The sequence below is a fragment of the Lasioglossum baleicum genome, unplaced genomic scaffold (assembly GCF_051020765.1).
Source record: "Lasioglossum baleicum unplaced genomic scaffold, iyLasBale1 scaffold1860, whole genome shotgun sequence".
Classification (NCBI taxonomy): Eukaryota; Metazoa; Arthropoda; class Insecta; order Hymenoptera; family Halictidae; genus Lasioglossum; species Lasioglossum baleicum.
Window position 1 is genome coordinate 397 of NW_027470919.1, and position 24,936 is coordinate 25,332.

The 24,936-nt window shown below is 45.3% G+C and overlaps 1 protein-coding gene across 1 annotated transcript; it reads left to right on the forward strand.

Moving 5' to 3' along the window:
• The first annotated feature begins 254 nt into the window (after window positions 1-254).
• LOC143221062 (uncharacterized) lies at window positions 255-24,303 on the forward strand. The gene is given in 16 exon segments (XM_076446593.1): window positions 255-260; window positions 319-416; window positions 508-596; window positions 1,625-1,761; window positions 3,942-4,122; window positions 4,125-4,229; window positions 4,794-5,065; window positions 8,036-8,188; window positions 9,909-10,103; window positions 12,182-12,570; window positions 14,689-14,922; window positions 17,841-18,020; window positions 20,753-20,900; window positions 22,123-22,392; window positions 22,800-23,134; window positions 23,964-24,303. Coding segments are annotated over 16 exon segments (3,132 nt in total).
• Window positions 24,304-24,936: the final 633 nt, after the last annotated feature.

Sequence of the window (24,936 nt, forward strand, 5' to 3'; positions counted from 1 at the left end):
CCCGGAACGGCAGGACGAGAGCAGTCTGTCAAATGTTAATACCAATATTAATATTATGCCACTGGAGGTTACAATGTACCTCGCGGGTCGATAATTCGGGCGAAAAGCTCGAATACGAAATTGAAATTGCCGATAGGAGGCCGGTGAAAGAATTTCGTAGGGGAGCGAGCCTACGGGGCTAACGAATTTATCCGATTTTATTATTCGTAAATACGTTAAACATCGCGCCTCGTTTTGTCACGGCACAGGTGATTATGAACGTGCGCGGGTGAAAATTAAATCAAACTCTGTTCCATTAACCGACACGTGGCTCGACAGAGTTCACCGGAAGTATCACAGTTTGTGTGCGCCCCATTCATCGAGTTAAAATCCAGCCCGTTCGCCTGGTGGCCATTAAAATTCGTCGGCGTTCGTCGGTAATTTAAAAATAAATGCGCCGTGTTATCCCGTAATTATACCCAAATGAAAGCAATTAGAGACACCGGCTTTAATCCGTCGTATAAATAGACCCCGGGTGAAACAGAGCCCCGATGACGAGGCGATACGTCCTCTGGACGTGCAATTGGACACGTTTGAAAAACCACCGTCGAATCGAGGTATCCATCGACGAGAGAAGGTTTTATTCGAATCGAAGCGTGTGCGGCCTTTCCAGGCTAACTCGATGATTACCCTCGATAAACGCGTGATCGATACACGCGAGGAAAGAGAAAGAGAGAGAGAGAGAGAGAGGAGTTAGGAGAGAACAGGTTCCTCCTCGGGAGAGACTTTGATCGAGGGCCAGTGTTCTCCGTTTAACTGGAAATAGCCGGGGCCGGGACGAATCGAATTTTTCTCAGGGAAACGATCGAGCAGGAAGCAGCCCGCGGCCATCGATAATTCATCCGGCACCTCCGTCGATTCTCTGCCCGCTCGGCCTCGAAATCGACCTCGATAAACCCTTTGATCGGGGCTGCAGTACCGATTACACGGGAATTTGGCCGGAGATTTTTGTCCACCGCGTTAAATCGAGCTTGCATCTTTGATTCATCGTCGCGGATAATCGCGCCAGAAGAGAGAAGAGCGCCTCTCGCTCGTTTCGCTCCAAGGTTTTCAGGTTAGAACTAGGTTACGAGTCTATCGACGTTTCCCACTTTTCCACTTCCTTCAAGGTTGGCCCCAAAATACCCCGTGTGTCTTGTCTTTTCTTTTCTTTTCCTTGCCAACGATTTACCGCGCAAAATTCAAATCGAAAGGATTTGGAAAGGGGGTGTTGGTAGTCCTCTTCCTCCCTCACGAGGTTGTTGGGGGGATTGTTATCCTCCCCTTGGCGTTGAATGCTGGAAGAGACGAAACGAAAGGAAAGGGGTATGAGTGAGTGCGTTTCGTTTTGAGCCTGCTTTATTGGGGACTCATCGATAAAGCTACCTAACTAGGCCCTTCCATAGACGATAGGGATACTATTGGAAGGCCTAGGCGTGTGATATTTAAGAAATGAAGGTTTACCGAGACTTGCTCCTTTAACTTGGAAGCCATTTGGCGGCGAGGACGAGAACGACGGTCGCTATATTCAAATCTCTCGGTTAACGATTAATCTTTAATCGTTGTTTTAAAGATTAGGGGGTAAATGTTTTCTTCTGCGTTTCAGCGTGCAACAAGACGTACTATGGAGACGTGGGCAAGACCTACGACCTGGAGCTCCATCGACCAAAGGAGGATAAGGTGCCTTACATTTGCAAGCTCACCTTCAGCGCACCTGGTGGCGATCTGGGCGACATCGTGCAGGCAAGTTCCCGAAATTCCCTTTCGCTATCCGCGCGACAAAGAACCTAACCTAAAACCGTGTCCCGAGTCGACATACAACCCGTATAGCAACGCGAAGTAATCGAATAAACAACCTGTGCATCTAGCGCGTTCCTTCGCAATCGAATTTCCGACAAAGAAATTTTCATTTCTCCTGGAACGAAACTTCTCGCTAAATCACGTTATAATTCGAACGGGAAAAAAAGCCGGCAAATGAAAAGGTTTTTATTTCCAACTGTGGAGAAGCTGAAACTAGCTTGGTTAGGAAAAAGAAAAAAGAAGAAGCTGGAAAAGCGATAGAAAAAAGGAGGAGAAAGAGAGGAAGGAAAAGTGAGAGAATAAAGGCGGGAAGAAAGAGAATCGAGGGAAAACATGGCGGAACCGCGGCTGCCAGAGGAGCAAGAATTAACGGTGGAATTTTTAATAACGCAAATTGCTAGGATTGCGCCAGTTAAAGCCTTGCGGGTAAAGCGTTCCCGAACAGCGTTCCCGTGGCCACGGGAAACTTTCGAACGAAACGTACACGGCCGAGCGAAAGTTTTCTCGACGTGCTGCCAAATTTATTTATTCGCCGCCCTCCTCGCCGCTCTTCGCGCTTGTTTACCGTTTTTATCAAAGGAGTCTGACCCGACGTCGGTTCTTTCCACGACACCACGTTACTGGAAATTAGACGAAAAGCTCGGCGAGACTCGGCTGTTCGGTACTCCGCTGATCTGCGTTTCGAGCAATGCAAATGGCTCTGCATCGTCCATGTTTTTATATTCAATTTCTCGCTTGTACGTGTATTGTTAAAACAACGTTGAATACCTAGGTTCAACTCGCTAAAGGAATGTGTTTAATAAAAGAGGTTAGTTGTCGCTGTCACGTGTTACTACGGCTAACTCTAGCGTGATCTATCGATATTAATCGATACCAATCGATAATAACGGGACTCTGATGCTCTATTATATCCACCTCGATCGAAAGTTGTAAAATTACGCGAGTAAAACTAAATTTTTTATTAATCGTTTACTGCTGTACGATTAATGCTAATGCTAAACTACTGAAATTGGACAAGATGATCTGTAATCTCACTTAATTCAATCCGAATCGCACAGAATAATTGGTCAGTATCTGATTGTACCGTCCGGTACAAAAATCTTCGATCTTCAAATCGTAATTTCCGCGAAAAATTAAAAAGAAGATAGGAATTTTGGAATTCGTGCCGAGAAGAGAAGATAGTAATGGGAATGTACGGATATTTACGTGACTCGGTATATACGACGCATGGTAGCGAACGAATAAAAATGGCCCATTTCCGGTCATTACTATTTAGCGTAGTACCATCCACGATGCAAGCAGCAAGTTTCGAAGGGGAAATATCACCGCTGGAAGCATTAAACAAACGGATATCTAATCGGTATCTCTCAGGTATACCCAACGGTGCAGCTAAACTAGTTTTATTGCTATCCGGTGGAATATCCAAGTCGAAAAGTCTCGTGAAAGAAATATAAGAAGACCGCCGATATGGCCGACATAAGGATCAAACGAATTCAACGGAAATAAGGAGAAAACCAATACCAAAAAAGGGAAGAAAAATAAACCGTGTCCTGTGATAATGTTTTAAACGAAATAAAAAAGAGCACTTAAAAAATGTAACGTAATACTCGGTCGGATTAAACGAAACAGGAATAATACTAAAATAAATAAAAAAGTAAACAAAATATTTTGGAAAAATAACGATTAAATAAATAAAAAGTAATCGAATAAAATCATGAAAATAAACGGGAAAAAAGGTAGCACAGTCGTTGGCCAATTCTGACGAAAATAGTTTGAAAAGATGATAGATGTTACACCAAAATAATTTGAAAATATTAAATAAATAAAAGGTAATTTATCGGATTAAAGGAATAAACGAAAAATTAAACAAAATCATGAAAATAAAAGGAAAAATAAACTAGCAGGGTGGTTGGCCAACTCTGACAAAAATAGTTTGAAAAGATGATAGATGATAGACCAAAATAGTATGAAAATATAAAATAAATAAAAGGTAATTTATCGGATTAAAGAAATAAACGAAAAATTAAATAAAATCATGAAAATAAAGAGGGAAAAAAAGGTAGCACGATGGTCGGCGAACTCTGACCAGCGTTACTGACGCTCTCTGACGCTCTGGATTGCAGTTGACGTTCGACAGCTTCACCCTAGGGAAATTCGTGTCGTTCACGGCGAAGGGCTGCCCTGACGGGTCGCTGCAGATTTCGGAGGCCCAACGACCGGACGTGGGCGGCCTCTGGTGCGGAACGTCCGTGGGGCCCGCGATTTACTACAGCGAGACCCAGGCGGTCTCCATCACGCTGAAGCTGTCAGGCTCAGCAAGGATCAGACGGGATTCAATTTCGACTTCCGGATGGCGTACAAGATGATCAGGAAGTCCGACGCCGTGGTGCGCTATGGGAATCCGTTCGTTGGTATGTACTCGAGGATCTTCTTTCGCTTCTTACCAGTTTGTCTCGCGACTGATGCTCTTACGTTAATAACTTTTGTCGCGAGGCAAGATGGAGTTTTGCATAAGCTGGATGCTTCTCAAAACAACGTGGCTCCGGCTCTATGCTAGAGATTATCGAGTCGCTTGAGGAATTCCGGACCGAGGAATTAAATCGAAACGGATTTGGTTATGCTACGTTTCTTTTCTTTCGATTTCGACACTACAGAGTCTCTATATTTTGATAGCAACGGTATCCATTGTTGTATTTTACAACCTGTTCCGCGAGCGACTCGACCGGTCGGTAATGCTACCGATCGAGCCGATTATTTTCCACAAAAATCTTTAAAATCGAGTAGACTAAGTCTACTACGCGATAATTACTCAAATTTAATTATTTATAGCTCGAGAAACACTTAAAAAACATTTAAGCTTTAATTAAATTCGAATATCGAACATGGTTGCTTTTCTACGGAAAATAGAATAGATAATTTTCGAAAATATTTCGTGGTAGAACAAAGTGATAGAATAATCGGAATTATTGTTACAGCGGTGACGCAAACAACCGGACCACCGGTGTCGACAGAACCGACGCTGTCGACGTCCTCGAGCGACTACGCGAATAGTTCGATGGCGATGCCCGTGCAGATGGTGGAACATCCATCGACCACGACGAAACCAAGTAGCGAGCAATACCTCGGGGACCTGATATCCGGCACCTACTGTTCCCGCATATTCAGCGACTGCGACCGGAAGAAGTGCAGGCTACAGTCGCCCAACTTTCCCGGATTGTACCCGCGCAATCTCACCTGCTATTACGTGGTAAGTCCCCGGAAAACCTTCCGACCTACCAAAAACTTTCGTATAACCAACGTGAAACGCGAAACAGTGGAATAATGCGGAAAGATTTTGCTATCCCTTTTAGCATTCCCAATGGAGTTCTTCCGGAAGTTCTTTCGTGGCTACGGTCGATAAGGAAGATTCCTCGCTTTGAATAAACCTTTTTTCCTCGTCTTATATTTCGTATCGAAAAATCGTTTCTCGAGAAATCCATTAAAGATTGCCTGCTCGACGGGCGAGGCGGTCTCGAAAAATGATTTCACGGGAAATGCTTCTCGTCCTAAGGAAATCCGCGCAAGAAGTTCCTCGCCGGTCCATTATCTTTTTACTCTACGTAATATTTCTCCCCGGATCGGGGAATCGTCCCCCCTGGAGAATTATTAGATGAACGGACGAAAGCTCTAGACTCGGCAATTTCATAGCCCCGTATGGGGTTATATAAGGCTAGTCGGTGGATTCTTTCTCTCCTGGACGGTTAAGCCGGATGATGCTCGCCGTTTCACCGTTTCTATTTCCTTTCCCGCGATACTTTGTATCGAGTTGGAAAATTGTTCGCACGAGTGCTCGAACCCTGGTGAGTTTGTTACTTAGCCGCGGAGCTCGAACACGGGATCATAAATTGTCGGCGAACGGACCGCCGCGACGATTCCGGCGACCGGCTTTCTTACCGAGTTATTCGAAAATTTATGTAGCTGTCCGTGGGAAGAATGAAGCCAGAGCGAGAGGTCGCTCCAAGGGACGTGGTTTCTTCGCCCGAAATGGCTCGGTTTCTGATGTTTACGTAACCCTCGGAAGCGCCATGAATTTCCCTGGCTTTCCTCCTGCGACCGAAAATCCAAATTATAGACGGAAACTTTCTTCGTCGAAAATTCATCGTAGAATTCTCCTCGTATAACGCGCTGTCGAAGAAATTTACGACGCGTAATAAAGTTCCTAGAAGCAGATAAAAATTCTATAATCGAAAATAAAAGTTCGTTTCTCCAAGTATCAACAGATTTATCTCTGGAAATATAGAAAACATAGAAATATCGTTATCGATGGAAATATAACGCAAGATTGTGTCCATGATCGTTGATTGAGAAAAAGATAAGTCGCGTACTAAGAATAGGAAGAAAGAAAAGAGAGTATCTAGGAGTGTAAGTAGCGTAACGCGTAATATGTCAGACTCTCGAGAAATTAATCAGAGATCGAAACTCGGATAAGGATTTTCCGATTTTTTCTTCGAATTTTATTCCCTATTTATACTTGTCATTGGTAGAGAAATATTTTCAAAAGTAATTTCGAATTATTATCTGTAACGTGAAACTATAAATAATCGTCTTTAAATGCAAATGCAATTCCTGAAAATTTGTGCATTAGTAGTTAGTAAACTGCGTATATCTACTTTCCCACTTACCCCTAAGTTCATCCTTTGATGAAAATTAAATTCCTTCTTAATATTTCACCCGAAACGGAAATTATCTTCTCCAAATTTTCATTGCCCAATTTTGAAATTTGCATCTCCAAATAGCAATTAAAATACTACCGTCCACGCAAAGTTCGTAAAATTTGTATATCCAGAAAAAGTGCGTCAAAAGTACGAAAACAGAGACGAAGTGTAATTACGTCCTCTAACCTAGAAAGGGCACCCTTTACAACGGATTTGCACCGAATTAGCAATCGGGAAGAAAATCTGAATCTTCGCTGGCCGGAATCCCGGCACGGGGGGGCCGCTAATGAATATTAACAAAGCTGTCCGTTTCTCCGGGGGCAAGAAGGAAAAAGGGGGGCGGGGTTGTTAGAACGTTGATAGCGACACGCAAAACGTATCCGGTAATCCGAGAAGCCGTATTTCACCGCGAAATCGCGACGGGTCCGAGCAAATTGAACGGGTCGATGCGCAGGGTCGCTTTCGAAACGAAGAGAGAACAACGTTTGGCATTCCGACGAAAATTTACGAGGCCACGTCGTGGGTGCACAACCCGTGGACCATTATTCTCCGTTTGGCCAACTAAGCCGACTTTCTCGCTAAATACACTTCGATACCGGGGCTGAAATTTCGTCGAGCCACTCCAGCCGGAAGTTGCTCTTGTCCTGGTACGATTTCGACGGCAGTCGGAACCGGAGACTTCCTGCTGTATAACGAAGGATATCGCGTTCTCTGGGATACGTGCTAAAGAGACCGGTTAAACTTTAAATGGGAGGAACAGGGCCGGCCGACGTTAAATGGCACCCAGAGGGTGTTCCGTAGACGGTGCCACGAAACTATATTCCACGTTGGCGTATCGTAAAAATGTTAAGATATCGTGCACAACGGCGTGCAAACGTTTATGTTTCTGCCGGAATCGTTCGATCGAAAATGCACAATCCTGGGAGTGCTCTGATCGGGAAATAATTGGATTTACTACCCTGCTCTGAACATAATTCACTCGGTTAATAAATATACTGTTCTCGCCCAGAGATCCATACATTTCTCCTCTGTTTTTCCTCTTTTTTTTTTTTGTGAACGAGGAAAAAGGTGGGTATAATAAATCTCTATGATTTTATGAATATTTAGTATCTGACAATTTGAAATGACCTCTCAGAATGATTAAAAAATGACAAGAGATATTTCATTTTAACAAGCTTCGACATGTATCATCAATTATTAAATATTTCAAAGGAAAATCGCGATGGCAGATGATCATAGAGACAACGTCGAATGGAGAATTCTTAATTAATAGATTAAAACCTGTCATTTAGTTAATTACACTGATTCACCCTGTCTAATTTATCTCTAAAAGCTGCCTGTATCTCGAGAAAATAATGGAACCTAATCCTGCCCTCTAATTAACCCCTCAGACTCTCGTCTCTGTCAAACATTTACATCATACCTCATTTAAGAATATCGCAATTCGATTTCTACTCTACTGGAATCCAGTGTTAAGTAAAATATCGACCAAGTGAAAACTCGATGTGAATGATGTGATACAGGTGAGACAGCACGACGTGCCGCCGGGGAAGCACGCGTTAATCTCGGTGAGACAGCCCCGGGGCCAACTGGTTGCCATAAGATCGAGGCCAGCGACCCAGGTCGAGTCATCGCCACGTGAACTTCGCCTCTGGAAGGACTGCGACGTGGTCCAGGTACGTATCGAAATTTTCGCAGAAATTCCACGTATTCTAAATCGGTCGTAGGTCGTGCAACGATGGCATCAGGGCTGACAGAGGACCTTTCAGGCCCCAAGGACCTTCGGGACTCTAGTTTAAAAGGACCTGCTATTTTTTATGTCAGTCGTCTTCCAGCAATAGGACGCTAAAGTTTTAAACACCGCAACTGCGGTCTTCGCGTTAGTAAATTATTTCATCTCGAATAAAGTTTATACACCTCGTTGCTATATCATTGAATCTATCACTGAATATATCGCTATATCGCGTGTCATTCTCCTTGAATAATTCCGACAGCACGGATCGAGATAAACTCGTTGGAAATATCATGAACGAGAGGCCGAACAGCGTTTGCTCGCAGATGGTAATTCCGGCGGGTGTGCTTCTTAAATCACCGGCCCTTTGGCGAATCTATCGATCCGCAGAGGAGAGTAACTAAATTCGAATCGGGGATGAAGGGAACGCCGTGTGGTCTAAGTTGATAAGCAGAATTTATTGGCAGACTATGGGGCCAGGCTAGATAAGGAAGATAATGCGAGGATCCTGGCCAATGCCATCGAAACGCGCGAAAGTTTACGGACGTATTTCAGCCCGTTCGACATCGTACATCCCAAACGAAGCGTTTCGTTAATTATTTTCGCGAAAATTTATATTTAAAGCTCGTCTAGCGGGAATAAATTTCCTTCCGACGGGTGAAATTAATTCCGGAATTGGTAGAACGGGATATTCGACGCGTTCCGGGGTAGAAAAAGGAAACGAGTACGATTTAAAAAGACGCGGGACATTTTGAAATTAAAAATTCCGTTTGCGAAGAGAAAAGATAATTCGAAACACCTTTCTTTTTAAAATAGCTTTAATGTAAAACACGCTTTAATTTGGAGTACAGAGAGTTAATTACCATCCTTTCAGATATACTAACTTAAAAGCCCTGAAACGAACCTAATTCGTAAATAGAGTTATTTTACTTCGACGTTTGTTTAAGATTCGATGTATCGATCAACGTCGATTTCTGAAATTTAATTAAACGGTAACTAAGGGTCTGCTCTCGAGTACAAAGGGTTAAAAGTCAAGGTATCCTATCCTCGGAATTAAGGATCCTTTGCACTCGACGATCTTTTCGTTACAGAAAAATTCGAAGACCTTCTGCTATTAAGGTATTTTTACAACGATGAATAAGAAATTGTACAAAATTATTTTACTTCGACATTCCACGCATCATTGGGTAAATTTAATTTGATATATTAATTGTTGGATGTTTAAAATCCGATTAAACGACGACTGAGGGTTAATTAACCCTTTGGGGACGAATGTCATAACACAAGTGGCAATTTTTTAATTTTTTGGAGCGAAAGCTACTTGGAATATAGCAAAAAATAATTTCAGAATTGTCATCGACGATGTACCCACATTTTAATCCAAAAAATTTCCCTCTATTCGTTCTCCTTAGTTGCTTAACATACACTCGACGTATCGTTACCTACGTTTCTCGTCCGCAAAGGGTTAACAACAGTAACCCAAAGCAAAGAACGTCATAGATCACCTTCATGATTAGTAACGCGATTAACCCGAGTACCAAAAAACCAAAAAAGAAGCGTAGCTAAAAATTGCAGGCCCGAAAATGGTCAGAGCCTTTGTTGCCCGTTTTCTTGCATCGAGTGGTAACAGAATTACAAGAGGGAACCTGCATCTCTCCCCACAGGATTACGTGACCGTGTACGACGGCTACACGACCCGGGACCCGGTGATCCTGAAATTCTGCGGAGGCGGCGAACCCGTGCCGGAAGCCACCAGCAGCGGCACCGAGATCCTCGTCGAGTTCACCACGTCTCCTTACGGCACGTTCCTCCACCCGACGCCGCCGCACTCGCTCCACGGCTTTCAATTAGAAGTGCAAGTACGTGGTAATTCTGTTCAAACATTCACGGGTCCGGAACAGCGTGCTTTACACCTTCACGGTGGCGCCCTGCCGCCACCTAGGTTCACGGATCGCATTTAAATGGACGTCCTCGGCGGCCATCGTTACCACGGCCCTCCACTGCCAACCCGGGATAATGAATTTTAGAACAGGGCCTCCTCCGTCTCTTCTTCGTCCTTCGATTCCCTCTTTCCCTTCTTCTTTTTCCTCCTCTCGCCGCGGGTTAAGGGGTATTAACGTCGATGAATCTTCTCCGGGGTGAGTAATGAAATTCAGAACCGGCGAATCTCTTCTTCCCTCGCTTGCTTTCCTCCTCCTAACGGTTTACATCGCGATGAAACCTTTCCAGGGTGACTAATGAATTCTTCCTTCTTCCTCCGCGGTTCCTTCGTCATAACGAGGCTCTTCGGGCCACGAGTAATCGCCGAAAATAAATTCCCAAGAATAGGAGATTGGTAGCTCTCAATGGGACGCTGTAAAAGTTCCCGTAAAAGAGTTTCCCTTTGTTCTTCGCCGGCTTCTTCCTCGCGACGGTCTTCCGAACGAAAATCTTCCGTGTACTGCAAAGAACAAGCTTTTAAAGGAAACGCTGTAAAACCCTGCTCTCTTCCTCTCGATGCCTTTTTCATGACACCATTCCATCAAAATGAAACTCCTAGAGGCAGCCATACTCGGGACCATAGCCTGGGACCTCGGAGATGAAACATTCCACTTTCGCGCGATTCGTTGTTTCGCGCATTTTGAAAATTCCACTTTTCAAGCTTTTTAGAGTCCCCTGTGAGGGAACGTCGTGATGTTGGCAAATATTTTACTATCGTGGAAGAGTGTGATCCCAGTGGAGAACGTATATCTCAAATACGTAGAGCAATTCGAAAAGACACAGCGTGTTATAGAAATCTTTATCGAGGAAAGAAAAGAAAGGGTGGTATTCGACTAAATGTGGTATAACGTAAAGGGCCTGACGCATCGCTCAGGATTTTTTCCATTGATCTGGGCTTTGTGCTTTCTCAGAGGCCTTTGTAAAGCTACGTTTACACGAGGAAATTGCGCGATACCACGTTAATTGTAAGATCACTCACCCATTCGCTCTGCTATCGCTCTTAACCCCTTGCCACGCCATCTAACTCGGAAGAATCCGGGCCCAAGTTGTGCTGGTATTTCCGAATGGCCAGGAAAGGGGCCCAAAGTAGGGGAGACACAGTGTTGGAACCTGAAACGTGAAAAGAAATATTTATATGCTGCCTAACTGATTACGAGGACTCGTGATATTCAGGTTTGGCCTCATTCAAAATTCTCATCACGAGTTAGACTCGTTAATGTATGGCAAGGAGTTAATACATCAGCCCGTTCATTTCCACATTATTAACTACATGTATGATACAATAGTTGTTACAGGTAAGTAGATTAAATGAAACTAAGATCACACACCCATTCCTATATACCTATTTCTAGGGACATTTATCATATTCACAGGTTAAAGAAAGCTTTTTTTCTTTAAAAAAGGAAAGACGAGTTTAATTTAAAAACAATTACAATCTTAACAGACTTAATGAAAGTTAATTAAATCTGTTAATATCGTATAATTGAAGAAACCCATCCGTCAAATTCACTGGTCCCGTAAACCTAGTGTTAACACATTATTAACCGGCTGTTTTTCTCAGCGTTCATCTCGTGTTACTGACAGAAGTAAAATTTCTTTCAAAACCTCTTTTATATAGCAATTTTAGACATAACAACATTAGCTAACCGAACAAAGCTGCCGCGAAACAAAAACGGGATCACGAGTTTACCGATTTCTATTATTTATTATTTTATATAAATAATATAAATTAATATAATATTACAATAATTTATATTACAAATTATTTTAATATTTATTGACCTGTCAGCAATGTGTTAATACATCAACCCTCTCGCTATTCCCAAAGTACACGCGAGTAAATACATAACCAAACGTTCAGCCAAGAAAGCGACACGGAAACCTGAAACGGAGCAAGCGGCCAGAAACCTGTTACTCGAATGGCCAAAGAGAAAACCGGAATAAACTGTGGTTGCAGGTGAAGTTCGTGGACGTGGATTCGCTGACGTACGCGAAGGACAAGCACTGCGAGTTCTGGCTGCAAGGTAGCGGAGGAGGAGTGTTGGCGTCTCCGCGGCACTCCTTGCCAAGGAACAGCACGTGCCTGTACCATCTGAGAGGAGCTGGTCCACTGTTGCCCAGCCCGACGCCGCCACGTCCTTTGCCGAAATTCCCCGAGCAGAGGCCTGGCACCGTGTGGAGGAGGCCTGCGCCGAGGCCACCGCAACCGCAGTTCCGTGTCTGGTTGTCCATCCTCAAGTTCCACGTGGGCACCAGCCTGTCCACCAGCGAGGAAGACTGCTCCACCACCCTTATGGTGTGGGACGGCGAGATGATGCCGCTGTCAGAGTGCTACGACCTGGCCTGGTCGGTTAACCGTCCTTCATTCATCATTCTTGCCTCGTCGTTGTAGAGTTCGCGAATTTCCGTTCGGGTTTTGGGCCGAGGAAGTCTTTAATTCTAACGGGTAGTGTTTTGCGGAGTTTTGGTCAGGTTTGGGTTCTAGGGGGTCTTCCTCAAGGTGATTTGAATCCGTGGGAGCTAGGTATCTTCAGGTTTGCTGTTAGGGACGAAAGAAAAAGGGAGGGACGATGATGGTTTCGTCCTGGACCTGCTAATGGACTCAAGGCGACCTAGCAGGTCCTAACATTCGTCTTTATCTCGTCGCGATCACACGCAGAGGAAGGGAAAAAAGAAAAGTGGGTAGCTTTAGGAGAAAGATACCTAACGAAACTCAAAACAGTCGCAACAAGATCCAAAATGTAAATACCTGTGATATAGTCAGTTTTACGCGATACTACGTTGAGGAAGTAAACTCCAATCCTAACTGGCCAAAAATCATTCTGCGAGCTTTTCTCGTTACGTTTACGTTTGACCCGACTATACGCGACCCTGGCTCGTAATAATCGTGTCTGGGCCAAAATGTTCGTCACCAACCAAACTCGTTAAAGTACAGGAAGCGATTAAGCAGGATCCTGGACCGAAATCGGCAACAGCGAATCTCTCTCCTCGACGCGTCTTTATAAAACTTCGTTAACTATCAACTACTCGGGAACAGCTTCTCTCAAACTAATCCGATTCCCTGTCCTGGAATATTTATCACAACGAGCAGGTTAGAAATCAGAGGCAACGACGAATCCTGTTCCGCGACGAGAAATTGCGCAGGATCTACATAGCAGATGCACCGGAAGAAGTGCATCGCGTTAGAATTCAAAATAGCGAGTGGTATTGACGAAGGAATATTCCGAATCTCGTGCAACATTCTGCATTGTACACCGTGTTAAAGCCTAGGTGTGCTTTCGCCGAGTCCCTACCGCGGTTCAGAGCTCTCGTTTCCTCGGGTTTCCGCGAATTCCCGCGAATTTCAGGCCGATGCAGTCGAACTCCGACGGATCCTGCACGGTCTGGTTCAACTTCTTCGACGGAGTGTACGCGAGGGCAAGATTGCCGAATTAACCCTGGCCGAGCGGAATTCGCGAGCTCTGCTACAGACCGCGCTGAGTCTGCGCTCTGTTTCTATATAACTGGACGATCAACGCCTGGATTGCACGATTCCCGTGTTTGCTTCTGTTTAGCCGAGTTTGCTTTCTTGTTACGCGATGCTGCTGTCGGATCTTCTTGCCTGGTGCAGTTTGGTTTTACTTGGTCGAGAGTTTGGCGGAGGTCTGGGGTGTGTAAAGAGGTTTCCGCGAGCTTGTCCTTTGGCCGGGGAATTTCTGGATGATTTACGAACCGAACTCTCGCGCGTTCCCGGAACTTTGCAATTTCGATCCTCCGTCTGGGACATTCGGGGTATTTAACACTTTCGGCTGTCGCGACGAAACCAATACGCTTTTTCTCGTTACCTCGAATCGAAGGGTTTTCTTTGGTTTATTTATTTTTTAATCGTTTGCAGCGATTCCCGTACGCAAAGAAGGTACTAATAGCCTATTTCGTTACTTTAAGTGGAATCGGTCGACCGTTGATCAGACATTTTAAGTAACGCAGTTTTCCGTTACTTCCAATTCGCAATTCCTATCCTCCGCTTGGAATATTCGGTGTTTAACCATTACACTCTTGCTTAGTTAGTCAAAATCGAAGATTTTTCTTTAATTTATTTATTTTTAGATCATTCGTCGCGATTCCCATCCACTGAGAAGGAACAGATACCCAATTCCGTTCCTTGTAGTAGAATAGCTCGGCCATTTGTCAGGCATTGTACTCCTTCCCGATTTACGCGAACACCGTAGATTCCCAGCGAATCTACTCCCAGCGATTCCCATCCTCGTACATTCGCCTTTCTTTACGCGAATTTTTAACGATCCGGCAGCCTTCGAAGTGTGAAATAAAAATCAAAGAAACTCTAGAGACCCCGAAGGCACCCGCAAAGTTCTCGGGGACGCGTCACGCACCTTCAAACCTAAATTACACGCAGCAAACCTCTCTTACTCGAATATATCTCGATGGTTTCTAATCGTTGGAACGTGTAAACAGCAAGGACAACAGCGAGAAGGAGCAGCAGCACGGAGACAGGTCGGCAGCGCCGGCGCACCCTCTCGCGGCTCGTCCGGCCGGGAACACGACCCTTCTGGCGCGATACTGCAAGGACAGGCTGCCTAGGACCTGCGACCACGCGATCCTGCAGAACACCAGCCGCCCCTGTTCCCTCGGAGAGAGTTTCGTTTCCAGCGGCAGCAGCCTGACCATCGAGATGCGGATGGTCGAGTCGACGGCACTCAGGCGAGTGTAACTCGATTGCTCGAAGCGGGCAGAGAGAGGGGAAAAAAAAAAAGGAACGAAGAGGGAAAAAAGAAAGGAAGATGAAAAGAGGTGGGATCGGACAAAGAGCGGGAAAGAGGGGAAAAAAACGCGGTTTCCGTTTCAATTACAGGCCGCGTGCCGTTTTGTTCGCCGTTGTTTCACGTGAGCGCTATCGATCGACACAGGCCGCGTATTATGTTTTCTCTCGAGCGGCGATGTAAAGAGATTTCACGGGAAATATCATCCGCGGGAAACGAGCTTTTATTGGCCCCGACTTTTCACCGGGGCTCTCGCGAGATCATTTCGAGTGATCGGCGCTCCGACCGCGGCTCGTTTAGCTATTTAAGTGTACGGGCTGGTTGCACACCGTAAGGGGCACCTTATACCGCGTCTGACTAACGACTTTACTTGGAAAAGACCCGCGGATCGAAAGAATAACGTTTTTTCTTTCGGATATCCGTTTTGTCGGGAGATCGCTTCGAAAATCTCGAGGTCCATTGCATCGAAGTTTCGACGCTTCTGTATTTGTTAAATTACTTAGCTACTTTTGAACGCGCCTGTATCGTTGATTCCTTCTAAAGCCTAACCCAAACACGGAACGTAACCTAACGTATATTTATTAACGCGAATACCATTGCTATACCGAAAGATCTCGAATGCGTCTCGAAAACGGAAGCACGGAGAAGAAAAGGTTATTTCTTCGAAATCGATACGCGTGAGTTTTGAAACGCGGTGTACAACGGAAGGAAAATTCTCCGTTGTAATTTGTCCGGTGAAGGAGCGAAGATTATCGAGGGTAAACGAGGTGAAAAGGATCAAAGGGTGCGAGGGGTCGTTTTTTCCCAGCCCTTAACCCGGTGAAACTCGGGTTTTCACTGGCTTTCAATCGGCCGGCGTTTAAGGAGACCGAACTTGAGTCAAAGGGGCGGAAAGTTGGCGAAGCGAATTAAAGTCGGGACTGGAAACGAAGGAAGCTCGGAGACACGGCGCTTTCGCGCGAAATCACAGGCTGGAGTTCCGGTATCGCGAGATCTCGCGCCACTTCCCCGGCCCGGCTGCCTTTTTTCCACCCCCTCGGCTGGCTCCAGGGGTGGAAAGCTTTGAATATAAATTCAGACGAAATTTGCCCGTGACACCGGGCCCGCGGAATCGATACAGAACGTTACACGCGAGGAATGCGGAGGTTTTATGGCGACGCAGCGCAATATCTGCCGCACTTGCACGTTCTCGCTAGCAACCCCCTTCACGGTCCACCCCCTCTCTTCCGTTTCTCCGCCTCGGCTACCCCAATATCAGTTATTTATAAGAAGCGATTTTTCCTGCCCCCGACCGTCCCGCCGGAAGTCACCGGGACGCCGGGATTCCGTCCCGTGACCGAGCTTTTTCTTCTCCAAATCCCGACTTCGTCCTGCCACTCTCTCCACCCCCGGTCAATTACCTTTCCAACCAAACGCCAACTCTCCAACCAAAATCCCCGAGAGCGGAAGAATTTCCATAAATTCGATGCATCCTCCACCCATCGATTCTCAATTTCTCCAACTAATTCGGTAATTTCTTCCTCGCAAACTACGAGCATTATCGTAACCGAATTATCGCGAGTATCATCCAGTGAAACGGCGGAAATTTAGACCGAAGATCAAGCGGAAATTGCGCGTGAAAAAAGAAAGGAGGAAATTTCGAATAATTTCTTCCTCGTAGACACGAGTATTATCGCGTTTCGAAAAATCGATTCACGTCGGATGATCGAAAGGAGAAAAAGAAGAGGACGATGAAACGATTGAAATTTAGACTGGAGATCAAGCGGAAATTCCGCGTGGAGGAATGAAAGGCGGAAATATGGAAGGCAGCCAGGAAGAGAAGACGAGGAGTAAAGATAATTCCTCGAGAGCAACTTTCCGTCCCTTGGCCCTTTGCGAACGCATGGTTGAAGGTCCCTTTCCGACAGGCCATTATAGGAGGTTCAATTAAATCGAGCGCGACCGGATAAAAAAGAAGGAACGGCGGGAGGCTGGCGTACGTGGACGGGTGATTTTTTAATCGGCCGCACAAGGGGGGCGGTGACGATCAAGAAATTGCCCCGTTTAACGGGTTAATAAAGCCCGGGGAAAGGGAGGGCCGCTTCATGCGGAAAGGATTAACTAGACCGTGCGACGCATCCGCGTTCCGCACGGCTATCACGCTCCAACACGCGGCACCCGTGTCCGCTGCCGGTGAAAAATAAAATGTAAATAACCCCCTTTGCGACGTGCCACGGTAAGCGACAGACGTCGACAACCTGCCGGGGATAATTACCCCGGATGGTATCGAACGTTGATGCCCTGTTACGCGATTCGATGAATAATCCCGTATTTTTAGCGCGCCGGTATTTTTACCATCCCCGCGGCGATCATCGGGGTATTCTCCCCAGTCCACGACGCAACAACCTTCTCCGACAGCGATTAGAATAAAAAGAGCAAGGATAACACCGAACGTAGACGCTTTGCTCCATAAAGTCCTGCCTCTTCGTTAATTTCGAATATTTCTCGAGTTTGGGGGATGGAGGTTATTGTATGGGTAAAACTAAGTGGAAAATGAAGAATAGAGATTTTATGTACGGGGCCCCGTTTCGGAGAAAATCTCGTTTGCATTTTCCGGGGTAAGTCGTTTGCGCGCGAAATCTACGAGTTTTTGACCTCGATTTCCTGCAAAACGAAGCTTCGAACGGGAAAATGTTATTCTGTCTTTTCTATCTATTTTTATCTGCAGAATCCCTTCCCACCCTTTTTTATTTTAAAATTTGAAACGTTTCGTGAATAAATTCAATTTTTTTCCTAACTGGGTGTGAATTGACGTCTATTTGCGGTATAAAAATGTTTGAAATTTGTATTACTCACGAAATATTTGTCTGCGATCTACAGGCCAGTGAATTTCCGCGCGCTGTACGAGTTCGTGGATCTGCACCAGGACGGGGATCCTTACGGGAGCGGGCCCTGTTCCAGGATCTTCTACAGCCGCAACCGGGATCATTACCCCGATCGTAGATTCCAGGCACCTCGCGATATTTTCCTTTACGGCCGCGGAGGCGCGAAAAATATGAGGTGAGTCCACTTTCTCGTCGCTTAGCCATTGTTCGAGACGCTTTCTCGATACCGTAATGTCCTTAAGGCTACGGTAGAGAGAGAGGATCGGACCACCGAGCTTTCGCCATAGCCGAGGCGAGGATTTACCTCGCCCTAGGCACTTTCATCCCCCGTGTACCTCTTATCTCTACATTGTTGTCTTTACGCGAACGGTGGAGATTTTATAAGAACGAATTGTCGGACGAGAAATAGGAAATACGTACAAAACAGGCGAGAAAATCTTTAAAATCTCAAAATCTTGAAGAACGGGTGTTTAATAGCTTTTAGATAATTATTTGTGCGATTATAAATCATCGAAGATGCTAATACTCCTTTATAAAACACGTGTTGTGCGAAAGAGAACGTCGCACCGAAGATGTTAAGTTATCCAAGAACAGTTTTTGATGTTTGAAACCGACTATGGGGTTTGCAATCTTCTCAGTGTCGAAACTTTGCATAAATTTCAAAGACTGGTTACGAAATCATATCAAATTTAATTTAGTAATTTAGATAAAACTAGATAAATAACTAAATCTAGTTCCAATTCCAATTGTCTTTATTTTTCCAAATTAGAAATGAGAGAAAGCTTCTAAAAAATACTAGGAACTTCCAAAAATAATAAATCTGTAAATCCAGACAAAGCATTCGCGTAATTTGGATAAAAAGAATTACCAGTGAAATCTATTGAAATTCAACGAGAAGACTGTTTCGAATAAACGAGCAAACCTAATCTAGTAATTTAGATAGAACTAGATAAATAACCAAATCTAGTTCCAATTCCAACTGCCTTTATTTCTCCAAACCGCAAATGAGCGAAAACTCCTAAAAGATACTATGAACTTTGAAAAAGGATAAATCTATAAATCCGGACAAAGGAATTTGAATAAAAAAGAATTACCAGTGAAATCTATTGAAATTCAACGCGAAGACGGTTCGGAATGAAGGAAAGAAGGCGTGGGCGGTGTTTCAACCGGCGATCTGTCCATTTAAACGGCGGCTCGAAGAAAATGGCGGCGCGACCTAACGAGGACAAACTCTTTCTCTTTCCGCCGGCCGCATCCGGCTTGAACGGTGCGCCTTTTACGCGCAAACGATTCCGCGATTTCGAATGAGATGCGCGTCAGCAGCTCGCCTCTTTGTTCCACCTGCAAAAGCGATAGCCGGCCGTAAATAGTCCCTTTGTGCATCGCGACGAAAGTGTGCGCGCCTTTTTCTTCCCTCTCTATCTATCTCTCTCTCGCTCTTCTCTTTTTTTTTAAAGTTTCCCTTCTCACCGTCTATCGCGAAGTTCCTCGACCCCCTTCGGGATCGAGGGTGAAAAAAAGAGGAAGAGGAAGAGTCTCCTTTTTCTCCTCCAAGACCTTCGACAGTGTCGACACGATGCGTCGCCTTTTCATAAAATCCAACTTTTCCCAACTCCTGTCCGAGGCTGAAAATATCATCGCAAATCAGTTTAAATAATTCTATAAAACGTGAAAAATATTCTCACGAAATAACAGCCCGATAATCTTATAGGTATTTCGAATGTTTTCGAAAATTAAAAGATTTTTAACGGAGTAGAAAAATAGGTACCTTCGATCCTAGGAAATTTGTAGAATTTATTCTCTCCAATTTCTCCTTCCGAGTATTCGCACCCTCCAGAATAAATCCAAAGGTTCTTGACCGACCTTTCCCCTATTACAAATTTCCTACTATTTGCCCGTCCAACTTGCCAGGCTCCCCTAACCTGCGCGATCAACGAGACCTTCCGAAAGGAAGTTGAAACCGAGAGCAAAGCGCCGCGAATGGCGAATTCTGGAACTTGTCTCGGAAGGACTCGCCGATTCGTTACCGTCCGTCGATCCCACCCCGACGAAAGTTCCGACTATTAAGCCGGACGACGTGCTTTATGAGGCCATAAAATGGACTTTACGCGTTCGCAGTCGGGCCTTTCTCTTTTCACGCGACCCCTGCCGTCGCAGGCAGACTTGGATTGGGTCGGTCGTTACCGTCGATAAACGCAGCCTGGTTTTTCGTGTTTGCCGTTCAAACAGGATTCCATTGCCAGAGTTTCGCGTGTAACAAACCGTCCTGGATGCTTGTTTGCTTTGTTCGTAATCATAATTGCGCTACGTCCCGGATGAGGGAGCAAGGGATGCATAGTAGTCGCCCCAACAATTCAGACATCAATGTTTGCAACAGCGCATGCGTGATCAGTCACGTGACTGCTGCTTCCAGTGCTGCTATTGGTCGACGCTCTCGCATCTCAGTGATGGCTATCGAGGGTTCTTCTCGTTGCCCTTTTTAACAAAATCCTGCTCGTAATCTTCCTTTGCTAAGTAATAAATACAATAAGTCAGTTGTAATCCTATTAAGGGAGACTTTAACAAATCTGGATAAGAAAGAATCGATTTTCCTCTCTTTTAATCTCTTTAAAGAACCGCGTACTCGAAAATACGTATGCAAAAGCGTTCCGTGAAATTCGTAATATCGCGGAATTTAATATGAAATAAAGGAATACCTTACGATGTAATAGTTAACGCTGAGAAGAATTCGACTATTACCAAGTCGAGATTGATTTGGATTAACGAACGAGAAGCGTCGCTGGCCGACCGGTTTCCTTGTAAATCTCTCGGTCGAGCTATCGATCGGTAAAGAGATTCCTTTACGTAACCGACCGGCCATATAAATTCGATTAAGCGACGCGAGTGCAGGCTGAACGGATTTTCCAGTTGCGTGTACCGATTCGAGGGCGAGCACGACGAGATCGTGAAACTGCGGTTCAACAAGCTATTGAACGGAAACCGGACATGCCGCAGCGTCTCCAGTCCAGACTTCAATCGGCTGCTGTGCGTCGGTTCAGAGAACTTCTCGGTGAAGGTGAGTCTGGTTCGACAACCCGTGGAATCTGCCGAAGCTTCTAGCGCTCTCTAGCGTAAATTAATACAAGTGGCTGGTTGGTTTGCTTCGCGGAAAAGGACACCGAGTACGCGCATTGTATCGCGCGTTCTGAAATCTATCCATATTCTCTGGTGTTAGCGACGCGAATGAACTTTGAGCGAAAACAACTTTATTTACGTATCAATCCTTTTGATCAATTCACAACCTCTACGGTTATTAACATTGTCCCCGGTTTCAATGGTATTGTAATTTTTATAATTTGCTTGCTCAAACGTACCCTTTCGAATTCTTCCTCTTCTCTCCGCGTATAATAACGTGCCAGAGTCGCGTGTTCCAATTAATCTTCGAACGAACTTTGAATAGGCATTGCTCCATTTTATATTTTCACAACACGAGAGCACTAGAGGACCCATTCATCTTTCGTGAATACAGTTGTTAACTCGACGAACAACTGCGCGACCCCCCTCGAGTAATGCTGGAACCCCGTTGTTGTCGAATAATCGCGAACGGTACATACCGGGATACAGCTTTGTTCAAAAATTAATCACGGGATCGGAATTGATAAAATTCACGGACCAAAGATTTCCATTTCTCCCTCTGTATTCGCGGAATTCCGCGAGCTTCGTTTAAACCGAAATATGCCCGTCAAACGATCCTTCGACGTGCCCGTAAATCGTGGGAATAATAAAACGGTGATTTACCGATTCAATCGCGGATTCGCGAGAAACTGCGGACTCGGGTGAAAAAGCCAAGGACTCGAACCTACCTTATCGCGAATGAGCAACGATTTTAATTTAAACTTTACCGATCGAAAGAACCGCTATCGATCGTAGCTATGGCAGATTTGTAATTAACGATGCCGCGTTTTCATTAAAACTTTATCAGAAATTCACCGCGTAAACGATGATCGCGGGAGAGGGCGCCAAAATCGAGGCAAAGCGAGCGTGCGTTCACGTGACCGAATAAATCTGAAATTCCGATCGAGAAGTGTAACCGTACCACCACCGCCGTCCGATAGAGTTCGTTATCGATTCTGGAATTTATGACGAGCCTCGCGTCCGCGAATTTAAAGCGCAATTAGGACCGCTAATGCTCTCCGTACCGTGTCACGTTTATTTGCCCGGCTGAGTAATTATAATAATCTGTCGACTAATTAATTGGCGAGCGACACCGAGGACCGAATCAGCGTTGATATCCACAGGTGCTGGATCTTCCATGGCCGAACGTACCGCCGGTCCAACGGGACTGTCTCTGCTCTAATCGATCTCTGCCAATGAACGTCAAGTCAACGTCTAACATCGTCGAGGTACACTTCACCGTCACGTCTATGGACTCGTTGGACGACTATAACAACCTGTTCTTCGAGGGCACCTGGGGCTTTATAAAAGTCAGCCCCTGCATGCAGAAACGTAGAATGAGGGGACCGTCAGGGGAAATCAAGTATAAGGCGCCTATTATAGACGAAGATGAGGTGAGATTTCCATAACCCTGGATAAATCTTGGATACGCGAAAGGTTAGATTGATTGCTATCTCGGAGGAAATTCTCAATTATAATAAACACGGTTTGACAGTTTCTACGTATAAACGCAGTAATCGTCGCAATGTTTCGTGACTGCACTGTGTTTGAGTTACCTAGCGAGAGCACCATTCTGTAGTACTTTATAGTACGCGACAATAGATGGCATAACAGTAACGTTTAAGTAACATCGAAGATTATCTTTGACCCCGTTCTTGTGTACAGGTATAAAATATCGAAACGTTTATTTTTTGTGATTTTAATCTACGATCTTTCTACGTAATGTTATAAGTATTTTTTTAATTTCCACTTTAAATTTGCTAGAATTTAAGTCTGATGCGTTTCATTGGATTATTTTCAGAAAAACTGCGAAAAGCATCCGTGGCTGATCGACCCAGGTCCTAATCAATATCTCTACGTGAAAATGCATGGCACAATAATGTCGAACACGAGCAAGTGCTCGACGAAGAATCGAATCGTGGTGCACACGGGTGGGCAGATCCACGTGTCGGTATGCCCCAAACCACCTGCGGAGTCCAGGCACCATGTGGTGGAGATTTTCAGTGACGGCTGGGCCGTCAGTAGCAATGCCATGATCTTAGCTCCGGGTCAGGACCCCGTCAGGACTGTAGTCGTCGAGTTTATCATCAAGGAACCGGACACGTACACGGTTACCTGGTTAGAGCTTACTAGAAGGTGAATGAAAATGTCTGCCTCGTTTCCTGCTTCAGATTGTCTTTCGTGGGATCCTTTAAGTCGATAGTATTAGTATTTCTAGTAATTATAAAGAGCAAATATTTAAAACCAGCCATTTTAACTGGTCTGGTACTTTCAGCGTTAATAGCGAGAACACATTGGTTATTTCCCTTCGTCCAATTCAATTTAGATTCCTGAATGAAGAACGCAAACTATAATTTGTTCCATGCTGTATAGAGCCTTACTCTCAATTCACCAGAGTAGAGAACTGTGTCAAGGAATGCTCGCTTCGCCTCTCAATCCCAAAGCACTATTTCTGGAATCCTACCCGAAAAAAACGATAAAAGAAAAATAGAACCGATTCCACTTTGAGAAAGGCGTGAAAGAATTCTTCCAAAGCTCCTCCCCTAATATACTTCTAAAGTTTCATTCGGGTAAGCTTGGGCTTAGCTCCCTTAGAAACCTCTAAAACGTTGTTTTGTTTGTTCCAAAACTGCACTTGGAACAGTGTTAGGAACTCTTTCTCCTCTCTCCTAACACCAGAATCCCATTTAGGCAAGTGCAACGAAGATCTCCACTTCCCTGAGCAACCATTCAAACACCATTCTTACGATTTCGCTGGTAAACGCGTACAGGGAGTCTCTAGAGTCAGCCATAAGGATCTCGAGGCCTGTGCTCTTATCGCAATTGCACCATTGGTGCTGTGAAACACGGTTGAAAAGTTCGAAGTTAAATAGTATAATTCTAAAAACGGTTCCCTCTATAGACAATCGCAAAATGCAATTCTTTAACAACGAATAAATATCCTATTTTTTTATGTCTCTGCCAGGCCATCGGTAACATCCACCGCAGGGCTGCAGATGCCACGGGACTGCGAACAGCGATGTCCAGAGCTAGACGCGTGCATAGACGCGTCCCTGTGGTGCGACGGAGTCTCCCATTGTCCATCAGGCTACGACGAAGCCCTGACCCATTGCTCTATCCTCATGCAATTACCCCCGCTGCACCTGGGCCTCGGTATCCTCGCCATCGTCACGATCCTCGGCGTGATTTGCTTCGTGATCTGGCGGATCTGCAGGCAACGGGCGAACCGGTCGATATCGCAGCACCGGCTGAAGAGCATCTCCTCGGAAACGGCGATCATCGACGGAAAAGAAGTGATTTGCTGACACAGCGACAGTTCTGTGCGATACGTAGAGGTCGACCGGGTGACCACCGTGTGACGATAGCCCACGGTCGTCCCATTCGTCGCTCATCGTGGCGTCGTCGCGTCCCACTTGGCGTCCCCTTGAAGGGGACACCCGCTCCGACGCCACGACGACGCCCGCCTCCGCGTAACACGCAGAACTGCTCTGGTATACTTCGTAGGAGACCTAGACTCTACACGAAAGGACGGTTCACTGCTCGATGACCTGGACCGGCTTGCGCTTTCCTCTTTACTTGCAGAGAGGTTCATGGTACTCGAAGACCCCTTTTGACGCCCCTATCGCAAATTGCCCTAGGGGATTTCATGGGGAGGTTCGATGACGGACACCGGAGATTCAGAGATAGGTGCTTGTAGATGTTTTACGGAGATGAACCAGTGCTGTTCATGGCTGAGGTTTTTGGTATTCGGTGAATCCGACAGCTTAATTTCTTCTTGATTATCTCGATTTGTTGAACGATCTAGACGAAATGGAAGGAACTCTGGAACAATTTTCTTCGTTCGCTACCTTTCAATGCTCATACTATGCGTGTCGAAGATTTTACTTGCGGCACCTACCCCTAGGATTTGATCCACAAGACCTCCGTCATACTTTTCG